The sequence below is a fragment of the Ceratotherium simum genome, chromosome X, assembly GCF_057802395.1.
Source record: "Ceratotherium simum simum isolate JZ-2026a chromosome X, ASM5780239v1, whole genome shotgun sequence".
Taxonomy (NCBI): domain Eukaryota; kingdom Metazoa; phylum Chordata; class Mammalia; order Perissodactyla; family Rhinocerotidae; genus Ceratotherium; species Ceratotherium simum.
The window spans coordinates 44,699,790-44,712,870 of NC_141940.1; the positions used below are offsets into that span (position 1 = coordinate 44,699,790).

General features: G+C 39.2%; 1 protein-coding gene across 2 annotated transcripts in view; it reads left to right on the plus strand.

The window, feature by feature from the left end:
- NOX1 (NADPH oxidase 1) overlaps nt 1–13,081 on the plus strand; it is a 28,286-nt gene that overhangs the window by 11,947 nt on the left and 3,258 nt on the right. For both annotated transcript variants that reach the window (XM_087427705.1, XM_004440996.3), the window contains 7 exons: nt 9–190; nt 279–411; nt 7,779–7,871; nt 8,868–9,103; nt 9,320–9,482; nt 9,898–10,044; nt 10,243–10,367. In XM_087427705.1, coding sequence (XP_087283831.1) covers nt 9–190; nt 279–411; nt 7,779–7,871; nt 8,868–9,103; nt 9,320–9,482; nt 9,898–10,044; nt 10,243–10,367 — 1,079 coding nt within the window. The remainder of the gene's footprint in view (nt 1–8; nt 191–278; nt 412–7,778; nt 7,872–8,867; nt 9,104–9,319; nt 9,483–9,897; nt 10,045–10,242; nt 10,368–13,081) is intronic.

Below are 13,081 nucleotides of genomic sequence, written 5' to 3' on the forward strand. Positions count from 1 at the left end.
TTTCATAGACAGTGGAGTATGTGACATTCACCAGCATTGCTGGTCTCACTGGAGTGATCATCACAATAGCTCTGGTTCTCATGGTGACTTCAGCTATGGAGTTTATCCGGAGGAGTTATTTTGAGGTCTTCTGGTATACACACCATTTATTTGTCATCTACTTCATCGGCTTAGGTATTCATGGCATTGGGTAAGGTCCTCAAACCCCCATTCTCATGCCCTAGCTCCTGACCTTGCATAATTCTTTGCTGCAAACTGTCCTTCTTTGTCTGTCTCAGTGGAATTGTTCGGGGTCAAACAGAAGAGAGCATGGAGGAGAGTCATCCTCACAGGTGTGCAGAGTCTTTCGAGAAGTGGGATGATCGTGACTCCCACTGCAAGCGTCCCCAATTTGAAGGGCACCCTGCTGAGGTAAGAACCCTATGGACAAGGATAGACTCTTGTTAGGATCTGTTATTGTTATTGTTGTTATTATTATTACCATTATTAGCTCAGCCCTGGTCTGGGTCCTATGGAGGATATATCTACAATGTTCCTACCTTGGAGCTCCTATTAAGGACCTATTAATTATTATTAGCAGGGGGTCCTGAAAAGGAAGGAGTCATGGTTATTGCATGTTGGGAGACCCTCTCCAAAGCTAATAATGATAGCCCACATTATTAATGGTGTTTACCATGTGCCAGGTTTGCTGTATAACATGGATTTTTTCATTTATACATAGCAAAAACCTATGAGGTAGGTACTTTTTTGTCTCCATTTTGAGACAAAAGGACTAGGATTCAGAGATATGAAGAAAACTGTCAAGCTCTCACAGTAAGTAACTAGTGGAAGCAGAATTCAAGCCCAGGCCTTTCAGGTTCCAAAGATTGTGCTCTTGACCACTGTACTGTCCCAAAGCTTAGCTGTGAAATCCCAGTCAATTCTGGGGGGGAAGAAAAGCATTCTTTTTTCTGGCTTTATTAAGGGGTAATTGACAAATAAAATTGTATATATTTAAAGTATACAATGTGATGAATGATATATGTATACTTTGTGAAATGATTAGCACACTGAGGTTAATTAACACATGTATCACCTCACAGAGTTACCTTTTTATTGTGGTGAGAATGCTTAAGATCTACTCTCTTAGCAACTTTCAAGTACACTATACAGTATTATTAACTATAGTCACCCTACTGTACATTAGATCCCCAGAACTTATTCGTCTTGTCACTGAAGGCTTGTACCTTTTGACCAGCATCTCCCCATTTCCCTCACCCACTCGAGCCCCTGGTTAACCACCTTCCTATTCTCTGTTTCTATGAGTTCAACTTTTTTTTTGGAGCATTCTTGAAGTCAGCTTTCTTTGGTGTTATAAGAACACGCTTGGAAATTACTTTTAGTAGTGGATGATCAAGAAACTGGGTTCCAGGACACTTGAGATGTGCCTCAGGGTAATTATCGTGGATATTATGCTTTACCTTTGCTTGCTTGTAAAATACGTTAGATTGAGGAAAAAATTGAAGGGAAAGGTTGACTTGTGCGTCACGGTGCTCTGAGGATGATTCAAGTCTTTAAATCAGATGCAGAATTAAGAGCAACAGCTCAGTCCTCATCTAGAAAGAGAAAAATATCTTCAAAAAATCCCCTAAAGTTGGCATTTCAAATCAGTGGGAAATAAGATTATTCGATAATTCTTTTAGGATAATAAAATAGCCATCTAAGAAAAAAAGCTGTACCTTTATTCCACACTTTACACTAAAATATGGATCAAGGATGCATGGATCAAGGCAGAGAACAGATTGGTGGTTACCAGAGAGGAAGGAGGTGGGGGGAGGGCAAAAGGGGTAAAGGGGTACATTTGTATGGTGACGGATGGAAACTAGACTTTTGTGGTGAACACAATGCAGTCTATATAGAAACTGAAATATAATGACGTACACCTGAAAATTACACAATGTTCTAAACCAATGTGACCTCAATAAAATTAAAAAAAAGAAAGAAAGAAATCATAAAAGCACCCTAAGACCACATGGGAAATTTTTTTTCTAATACTGGAATATTAGTAAAAATACTTTCTAAATAAGAAAACGAAAGATAATAAATTTGAATAAATATTGAAATTTATTATCTATCTATCTATAATTTTTATGGCAAAAAAACCCACCATAAATAAAGACAGGTGACAAGTTACTAAGTAGGAAAAGTATTTACAACTCACAGACCATGAATGAATTTCCTAATATGTAAATAACTCCTATAAATCAATAAGAAAATGCCTAATAATCTGATAAAAAAGATATAGAAGATATGAACACAATGATCACAGAAATGAAGATATATGTTAATCTTAAATATATGAAGTGATGCTTAACGTTATTCATAATAGAAGAAATGCAAAATAAAACTACATTAAGATACTTTTTTTTTAATTGATTTTTTTTTTTTTTGAGGAAGACCAGCCCTGAGCTAACATCCATGCTAATCCTCCTCTTTTTGCTGAGGAAGACCGGCTCTGAGCTAACATCTATTGCCAATCCTCCTCCTTGTTTTCCCCCAAAGCCCCGGTAGATAGTTGTATGTCATAGTTGCACATCCTTCTAGTTGCCGTATGTGGGATGCGGCCTCAGCATGGCCGGAGAAGCAGTGCATCGGTGCGCGCCCGGGATCCGAACCCGGGCCGCCAGTAGCGGAGCGCGCACACTTAACTGCTAAGCCACGGGGCCGGCCCAAGATACTTTTTTTTTTAAACTAACAGATTAGCAAAGATAAAAAAATTTACTCATGTGCTATATTGACAGTGCTGTCATGCATTGCTGGTGAGAGTGTCATCTGACACATTGCTTGTAAGGGTGATTTGGCAGTATTTATCAAACTTTAAAATTCTACTTCCAGGAATATATTCTAAAAATATATTTGCATATGTGTTTTTTTTTTTTTTAAAGATTTTATTTATTTATTTATTTATTTTTTCCCCAAAACCCCAGTAGATAGTTGTATGTCGTAGTTGCACATCCTTCTAGTTGCTGTATGTGGGACGCGGCCTCAGCATGGCCGGAGAAGCAGTGTGTCGGTGCTCGCCTGGGATCCAAACCCAGGCCGCCAGCAGCGGAGCGCATGCATTTAACCGCTAAGCCACGGGGCCGGCCCTGCATATGTGTTAAATTACATGTATTAGGTTATTCATTGTATTCGTTGCTTGATAGAACAAAAGATTGGAAATAAGTGCCCATCAGTAGGGGACTAGTTAAATTATAGGACTTGCCTACAATGGAATACTCTGCAGTCATTAAAAAGAAAGAGGCATCTCTTAAAGGTACTAACATGGACCAGCCTCTAAGATGTTAAATGAAAAAAAGGCAGGGCAGTGTGTATAATCTGCTACCATTTGCACTTAATGCAATATTATCACTTAAATACATATTCTCCAGAAGGATTCACAAAGCAATAACATTGATTGCCCCTGGGGAGCTGGGGGATAGGGATGGAAGGGAGATTTACTTTTCATTGTGTACCCTTTTGTTCTTTTAAATTTTGTGCCATGTACATGTATTACATATTTAAAAAATAATTTTAAAGAGACATACCTGGCATTTGTTAACAGCACATTTCATTTCTAAAGTCAGAGGAACATGTAAGCTATAACCAGAGATCTATATTATTTGACCAGTAGACAAGAGGCCCTTAAAGACAGGAAGCTATAAAGCTTGATCAGCCCCTTACTAGCTAAGGCGATTAATCCCGTTTTACCTTGCACTTCAACTTTTGTCTTTTTCCCATCTATTACCTGAGATTAGGTAAATTTGGCCTATTTGAAGGTGTACTTACAACTCGGGGGTTGCTTTGACTGGTCACATAATACCCCAAGGGAGAGAACACCAGTTTTGCCATCTGTTTGAATGTATTGATTTGTTTCTTCCATAAACATTAAAAAAATACTCTCTCCATATTCTCTCCATTTAAAAATTATAAAAATAATACATGTTTATTGTAGAAAGTTTGGAAAACACAGAAAAATATTTAGAAGAAAATAAAAATTTCAGGGCCGGCCCCGTGGCTTGGCGGTTAAGTGCGCGCGCTCCGCTGCTGGCAGCCCGGGTTCGGGTCCCGGGCGCGCACCGACGCACTGCTTCTCTAGCCATGCTGAGGCCGCGTCCCACATACAGCAACTAGAAGGCTGTGCAACTATGACACACAACTATCTACTGGGGCTTTGGGGGAAAAACAAATAAATAAAATTAAAAAAAAAAAAGAATTCAATACAAATTTAAAAAAAAAATAAAAATAAAAATAAAAATTTCAGAGTTCTACCACCTAGAGGTAATAATTTTTTCCCCTTAATCTATATCATGGGTGCTTTCCTCTGTTATCAAATATTCTTCTGAAACATTTGTTCTAAAAAAGCTGTATGGTATATACTTTTTGTCATTTTTTTCTACATGGTAATTTTTTTTTATTTTATTGAGGTCATATTGGCTTATAACATTGTGTAAATTTCAGGTGTACATCATTATATTTCAGTGTCTCTATAGACTATATTATATTCACTACCAATAGCCTAGTTTTTATCCATCACCATATATATATGCCCCTTTACCCCTTTTGCCCTCCCCCCACCTCCTTCCTCTCTGGTAACTACTAATCTGTTCTCCTTATCCCTGTGTTTGTTTATCTTCCACTTATGAGTGGAATCATATGGTGTTTTTCTTTCTCTGTCTGACTTATTTTGCTTAGCATAATACCCTCAAGGTCCATCCATGTTATTGCAAATGGCATGATTTTGTCTTTTCTATGGCTGAGTAGTATTCCATTGTATGTATATACCACTTCTTTATCCATTCATCCATTAGCAGGCACTTGGGTTGCTTCCACATCTTAGCTATTGTGAACAATGCTGTGATGAATATAGGGCTGCATACATCTCCTTGAATTGTTGATTTCATGTTCTTTGGATAAATACCCAGTAGTGGTATAGCTGGGTCATATGGTATTTCTATTTTTAATTTTTTGAGAAATCGCCATACTGTTTTCCATGATGGCTGCACCAGTTTGCATTCCCACCAACAGTATATGAAAGTTCCTTTTCTCCATATCCTCTCCAACACTTATTTCTTGTCTTGGTAATTATAGCCATTCTGACAGGTATGAGGCAATATCTCATTGTAGTTATTTTGTTTGTTTTTTGGTGAGGAAGAGTGGCCCTGAGCTAACACCTGTTGCCAATCTTCCTCTTTTTGCTTGAGGAAGATTAGCCTGAGCTAACATCTGTGCCCTTCTCCCTTTATTTTGTATGTGGGTCACTGCCACAGCATGGTTTTGATGAGTGGTGTAGGTCTGCACCTGGGATCCGAACCCTCGAACCTGGGCTGCCGAAGTGGAGCACACGAACTTAACCACTACGCCACTGGCCCAGCCCCTCTCATGTAATTTTGATTTTCATTTCCCAAATAATTAGTGTTGCTGAACATCTTTTCATGTGCCTGTTGGCCATCTGTATATCTTCTTTGGAAAAATGTCTGTTCATATCCTCTGTCAGTTTTTTGATCGGGTTGTTCATTTTTTTGTTGTTGAGTTGTATGAGTTCTTTATATATGTTGGAAATTAACCCCTTGTCGGATATATGATTTGCAAATATTTTCTCCCAGTTTGTGGGTTGTCTTTTCTCGTTTTGTTGATCTGTTCAATAAATGGTGTTGGGAAATCTGGAATGCCATGTGCAAAAGAATGAAAGTAGACCATTATCTTACACCATACACAAACATTAATTCAAAATGGATTAAAGACTTTAATTAAGATCTGAAACCATAAAACTCTTAGAAGAGAATATAGGCAATACACTCGTTGACATTGGTCTTAGCAGTATCTTTTTGAATACCATGTCTAGTCAAGCAAAAGAAACAAAAGAAAAAATAAACAAATGGGACTATATCAGATTAAAAAGCTTCTGCACAGCAAAGGAAACCATCTGCATGGTCATTTTTAATGACCTTAAGAGCATTATGCTAAGTGAAATAAGTCAGACAGAGAAACACAAATACCATGTGATCTCAGTTATATGTGGTATCTAATTAAAAAAAACAAAGCCGAGTTCATAGATACAGAGAACAGATTGGTGGTTGCCAGAGGCAGGGAGTGGGGAAAGTGGGTGAAATGTGTGAAGGAGGGCAAAATGTATAAACTTCTGGTTATAAAGTAAATGAGTCATGGGGATGTAATTTACAGCATGGTGACTAGAGTTAATAATACTGTACTGTATATTTGAAAGTTGCCAAGAGAGATCTTAAAAGTTCTCATCACAAGAAAAAAAATTTTTTGTGACTATGTATGGTGACGAATGTTAACTAGACTTATTGTGGTGATCATTTCACAATATATACAAATATTAATGGTATATGTCAATTATATCTCAATACAAAACAATAAACAAAAATAAAAATTAAAAAAAGACAGTTTGGTATTGGCAAAAAAAAAAAAATCTGTATGGTATACCATTTTTGTCATTTTTTTTTAGTAAATAATGTGGCCATTACTATACTCACATACTTTGTGCATACCTTAATTATTTCTTTATGCTCCATTTCCTAGAAGTAAAATTCCTGGGTCAAAGAGAATGAATACTTTCAAGGCTGTTGAGATATATTGCCAAATTGCTCTCTGGGAAGATGCTACTAATTTGCACTTCCACCAGCACATGTAAATGTGTCCATTTCTTTGCATCCGAGTTAATGGTGGGCATTGTTGTTTAAAGCTATTTTCCAATTTGAGATGCTAAAATGCTATTTTGTTTTACTTTCTCCGTTGTATGCTCTTAGATGCTTTGTCAAAGATTGCTATTTTGTTTTAATATTCATTTCTCTGATTACTTCTGAGGCCAGTTTTTTTTTTTCCACATTGTTATAGCCATTTCTTAAATATATATTTTTTCAGGTCTTCTGAATTCAGCTGGGAATTTTTTTCCAAATAAGAAGTAACATCAAATTGTATAATGCCCACTCTCAAGTTTACTAGCCCCATTTCTGCACCTTTCTTCCCTAGAGATACCCAAGGAGGTTATCTTCCAGAAAGAGCATAAGAAACCTCATTCCACATATTCGGATGTGTCACGCTCGAGCAATTGTGCAAGAAAAGACATGACTTAGCATTGCTAGGAAATACATTTTTAGTAGCTCCTGTGCATGTGGAAGCAACCTGCTACCGTTGAGAACGCAGGGATAGGAAGTCTGCTTTTTAAAAAAATGTGGACAAGATAAAAAGTATATTACTATGTTAGGTGTTTTGAGTGCCTGAGAAAAGAGGTGATGGATAAGTACCAAGGTTTATATATTGTTGGTACCAATAGTGTCAGTACTTTCCCTTTTTTGTTACTTTGTTTTGTTTTTAATCATCTGCTTCTATTTCACATCTACCTTCTCTGTTGGTTTTTCAGATTGGACAGTTGTCCTGGAAAACAGTCTTGGATTCCTAAAATTAAATTTTATATGTAATTTAAGAATATATATATTATGTATATTAGTATATAATTACCATGTATTTTATTTCTGTGCTTTTCTTTTGCTTCCTGGTGAGACCTGTAAAATTTCAGGAAATGATCTGCTTTATAAGTAACAGATTAGGAAACAAAACCATTGTAGTTTATTCCTTTCCATTTCCGTCCTCAAGATTTGGTGAAAGTGGTGGCTTAATAATGATAAGCACCAGAGAACTCAATAAATATTTATTGATTGAAGGAATGAACTGCTACACAAATAAATCCTAAACGAGAGATTAATGTGTAATCTCATTCTTTACTCTCTGTACAGTCTTGGAAGTGGATCCTTGCACCAGTTGTTTTTTATATCTTTGAAAGGATCCTCCGAATTTATCGCTCCCAGCAGAAGGTTGAGATTATCAAGGTAAAGAATACATACTTTCCCCTTGCTGTGATAAGAGTTCTGTTCTTCCTGATTATAGAAATAAATCACGGGCCGGCCCTGTAGCTTGGTGGTTAAGTGCGCGCGCTGCGATGCTGGTGGCCCGGGTTCGGATCCCAGGTGCGCATCGAGGCACCACTTCTCCGTTCATCCTGAGGCCGAGTCCCACATACAGCAACTAGAAGGATGTGCAGCTACGACATACAACTACCCACTGGGGCTTTGGGGGGAAAAATAAAATAAATAAAAAAAAAAAAAAAAAAGAAATAAATCACCATGTTGTCACCCTGAAGGGAATATAAAAGAACTTGGAGGCAACATACTTCAGTTCCTCCAATGCTGGACAGAACTATGGGAAAGAGCGGTTTGGCAGAAATCATCAGCATGGGTCTATGTCAGAGGCTGCAAACAGGTGGCCTGCATCAGATCTAGCCCCACAGACATATTTTGTTTGGCTGACACACTGATTGTTTAGAAAGTCGAATTAGGGCCGGCCCCGTGGCTTAGCGGTTAGGTGCACGCACTCTGCTGCTGGCGGCCTGGGTTCGGATCCTGGGCGCGCACCGACGCACTGCTTCTCCGGCCACGCTGAGGCCGCGTTCCACATACAGCAACTAGAAGGATGTGCAGCTATGACATACAACTATCTACTGGGGCTTTGGGGGAAAAAATAAATAAATAAAATTATAAAAACAAAAAGTCGAATTGGTTGCTAACATTTAAAAATCTGGATGGCGGCTTTCACATTAAAAAATGGCATTTCTGGCTTCTCTTGGAATCAGGCAACCTGACAACGCTGAGTCGTGGTTCCGTAGTGCAACCGTTGTCTGGACTAAGTAACTGCTGCCCCCTTTAGAAAGGACTTGTGCTTGCAGTTCACCACCGTCACCAGCCCTCCAGCTTTACTCATCTACTTTATCTGCCTGCCCCTGTCGCCATTTGAATTTGCCTCCTTTGGTCTCTGTGCTTCATTCATAGGTTGTCATGCACCCATCCAAAGTTTTGGAATTGCAGATGAACAAGAGTGGCTTCAGCATGGAAGTGGGACAGTATATTTTTGTTAATTGCCCCTCAATTTCTTACCTGGAGTGGCATCCCTTTACCCTGACTTCTGCTCCAGAGGAAGACTTCTTCTCCATTCATATTCGAGCAGTGGGGGACTGGACAGAAAATCTCATAAGGGCTTTTGAACAACAGCATTCACCATTTCCCAGGTAGGTCCTTGAGAGCAGCAGAAAGTCAGATCAGGATGCAGAGAGGCAGAAAAGAGAAAGCAATTCCTCATTGAACCTTAAGTCTGGTACAATAGAATATGATTAAAATAAATTGGCAGAAGTCAACCGTGGGAACAGCTATGTCTCTGGAAGGATATTTGAGGTTGGGGGTGGAAGTGAGACTTCATTTGCCCATTGTCTTCTGTCTTCTGCCAGGATTAAGGTGGATGGTCCCTTTGGCACTGTCAGTGAGGATGTTTTCCAGTATGAAGTGGCTATGTTGGTCGGAGCAGGAATTGGGGTCACCCCTTTTGCTTCCATTTTGAAGTCCATCTGGTACAAATTCCGGCGGGCTGATCACAACCTCAAAACACAAACGGTACACTCCTGCATACCACTTTTCATCTGCTCTGGGCCTTCCAGTTCCGTTGCTTTCATGGGCTAAGCTCTTTACAATTGATAACCCTCCCTGGAGTTATGAGAGTGAGTGATCACTTCTCTCTGCCAAGGCATCTGCTTCTACAGATTTACCATAAGAACAGGGTCTTCATTTTCAATTTGGAGTTTAAAATCGCCTTGAACCAAAGATGATGTTGGAGATCTCTTTCTATAAGGGAAGTTGTCAGGACTCTGGACATTCATGCTGCTTACGGTCTGTGGCTTTGTAGAGGTGATTTTTCAGGTCACCCTTAGACTTGATCAACAAATATAGAGTATATATACATAATCACATCACCGCAGTGTACATCGTAAAGGGCACTTAGTAAGGTTATGTTTTTTCTTGCTGATTCCAGATCTATTTCTACTGGATCTGCAGGGAGACAGGTGCCTTTGCCTGGTTCAATGACCTATTGGCTTCCCTGGAACAGGAGATGGAGGAATTAGGCAAAGTGGGTTTTCTAAACTACCGTCTCTTCCTCACCGGATGGAACAGCAACATTGTGAGTTCGAACAACACACTAATTCCTATGTTAGATACAAGATGAATGTTAGACAAAAGATAGTGCATGCTGATTGGAAATAATTATTTCTTATGATTTCCTACCTGCCCTCGCCCTCACACCCAAGTTTAAAAGTGGCTGAAGGAAGAGACAGCTATCAGGACGGCTTTTTCTAATTTCTTATTTCTCTGACTCCAGGCTGGTCATGCAGCATTGAACTTTGACAAGGCCACTGACATCCTGACTGGTCTGAAACAGAAAACCTTCTTTGGGAGACCCATGTGGGACAATGAGTTTTCTAGAATAGCTACCACCCATCCCAAGTAAGTGTATGCTCTTCTAGTTAGTTGAGTTTGCAGAGTTAGGGTTTTGGAAAGGTAATACAGCCTGTTGAACACTCTTGGGAAAAGATCTCTGGGGCAGAAACTATTTGCACCATTCTGAGATTCTTGCTTAAAACTGAGGAAATTCCATCTAGGGTTTTAGCCAAATAAGGGTCATGATCTTATAATTGATGAGAGGTATTTGCTGTCCCAGGAAGCCTCATTCATACAGTGAGGCAAGGAGACTCAGTTTCAATCTGTATTGCCAAACACAATAGAGAACTGGAACAATTCAAATGTGTTGTTTTTGGCCTTAATGACCTCTACTTAAAGTAACAAGGGTTTGGAGTGTATTACCTAGTTAATTGATGACCTCACCTTGGTCTTTCTAGAGGGGTTTTGAGACATGCTGGAGCATACAGGAAAAACTGGTGCCATGAAATCAGCCATCCCAATGGGAAGGAGATTAAGCTGATAGTGTTAGATAAATTTCTGGAACAATTTGGCAGGTGAAGATCAATTCAATTCCACAAACATTATTGTTTACCTTCTATAAGCTTAGCACTCACTATTCTAGAAGCATTGGAGGTTGAAAGAGAAATAGGATGTGGTTCTTGCCCTCAAGGAACAAACATTTTAATAAGAGATGCATACAATCAATTCAAGGCAGAATGATGCACTCCATGAAACAGGTACATGGACACTGAGGGAAGGAAAGTCTATGCCGACGTGGAGTGATCAGGAAAGGCTTCATGAAGGCAGTGGTGAGAACATGTAGTGACTCAGATTCAGATGATCCTGGGTTCTAATGCTAGTTCTGACACTTTCTAGTTCTGAGACCTTGAGCTAGAAAGTCCCCTGATCTTCAGATTTCTTATCTGTAAAATGGGAGTTATGTTAGTAGTTGCCTGCTCTACTCACTTGCAGATTGTCAACTCACTTGCAGATTGTCATGAATTTTAAGCGAGACAATATATAAAAATGCTCTGTGAACTGTAAAGCAGCATAGAAGCAACAAATATGATGTTAATTATTGTGTCAAGTTAACCATAGTAGAAGATGTGAGAATGGATGAGGTTGCTAGGAGAGAGAGAGTGGCACAGGACAGAGTATTAAGGAATGCTTACATTATGTGGAAAAGGAGAAAGATGAACCAGGGGAGAAGCAGGAGAATGTGGAGAAGTGGTGTCACAGAAGCCAAAGGAGGAAATATTAGAGAAGTGTGATCAACAGTGTTGGAGGAGTGGCAGGGTCCAGGAAATGCCTATTTAGCATAAGGACAATCTAAGCATTTTTATAAACAGAACAAGAGCCAGTAGATAGATAGGAGTAAAATAAATATACAAAAGGGAAGAGAGGGCTAGAATGGCCATAATACAAAATAGGCAATAAGAGTTGGAAAGAAAGTGGGGAAATTGTAGGAGGGTTCCTCTTACATTGCTTGTCGGAATGTGAAACAGTGCAACACTTTGGGATAACTGGCGTTTCCTCAAAATGTTAAATGTAGAGTTACCACATGACCCAGCAAGTTCACTCCTAAGTATATTCCCAAGAGAAATGAAAACATATGTCCACACAAAAACTTGTACACGAATGTACATAAAGTAAACAAAAAATGGAAACAACCCAAGTGTCCATCAACAGATGAATGGATAAACAAAATGTGGTCTATCCACACAATGGAATATTATTCAGCTGTAAAAAGGAATGAAGTACTAATACATGCTACAGCATGGATGAACCTTAAAAACAGTGTTAAGTGTAAGAAACCAGACACAAAATGTCACATATTGTATGATTCCATTTATATTAAATGTTCAGATTAGGCAAATCTAGAGACAGAAAGTAGATTTGATTGTCTAGGCCTGGGGGTGCAGTTGGGAGGAAATAGGAAGTGACTGCTAACGTGTATGGGGTTTCTTTTTGGGATGGTGAGAATGTTCTCAGATTAGATAGTGGCGATGGTTGAACAACTTTGTGACTATACTAAAAAGCACTAACTGCACACTTTAAAAGGGTGTATGTTATGATCTGTGAAGTCTATCTCAATTAAGTAAAAAAGAGGGGAGAGGAAAGTATGAAAGAAGGAAGGAAAGGGTGAGACCCAGAGCATAGTTAGAAAGATTATCCTTGGCAAGAAGGACCACCACCTCTTCGGTGTGAGAGATTTTGAAGTAAGGATAAGCGCATAATGGATGGCTTTAATGGCAACTAACATGTATACACTTGCTATGTGGCAGGCATTTTTCTAATTGCTTTATCTGTTTTTCGTTTAAACTTCAAACCAACCCTATGAGGTGGGTACTATTTTTATCCTCATTTTACAGATAGGAAAACTGAAACAGAGGTTAAGAAACTTGCCTAAAGTCACACAGTTGGGACAAGTGTCAGAGTTGGGATTTGAACCCAGACAGCGTGGCGCCAGAGTCGAGCGCTTAACTACTACACCATACTACATCTCCTGAGTGTCTGTTCTCAGTAGACTAGGAAAGGCTGAATGCTGAGAGTGATAAGGGCTGGGAGCACATTTGAGGCTAGCAAGCAGAAAAGATGAGAAAACTACCATGAGGAATGTGAGAGCGCGTCAACAAGGGAATTTTTATGTAAGGTTGTTAGGAGGAGTAGAGGCCTAGCAGAGGCCCTTTCTCCCTTCTCTCTAACCACATCAGCAGCCTTGTTGCATCCTAGTCCTCACTATTGTTCTATTCCTGCAG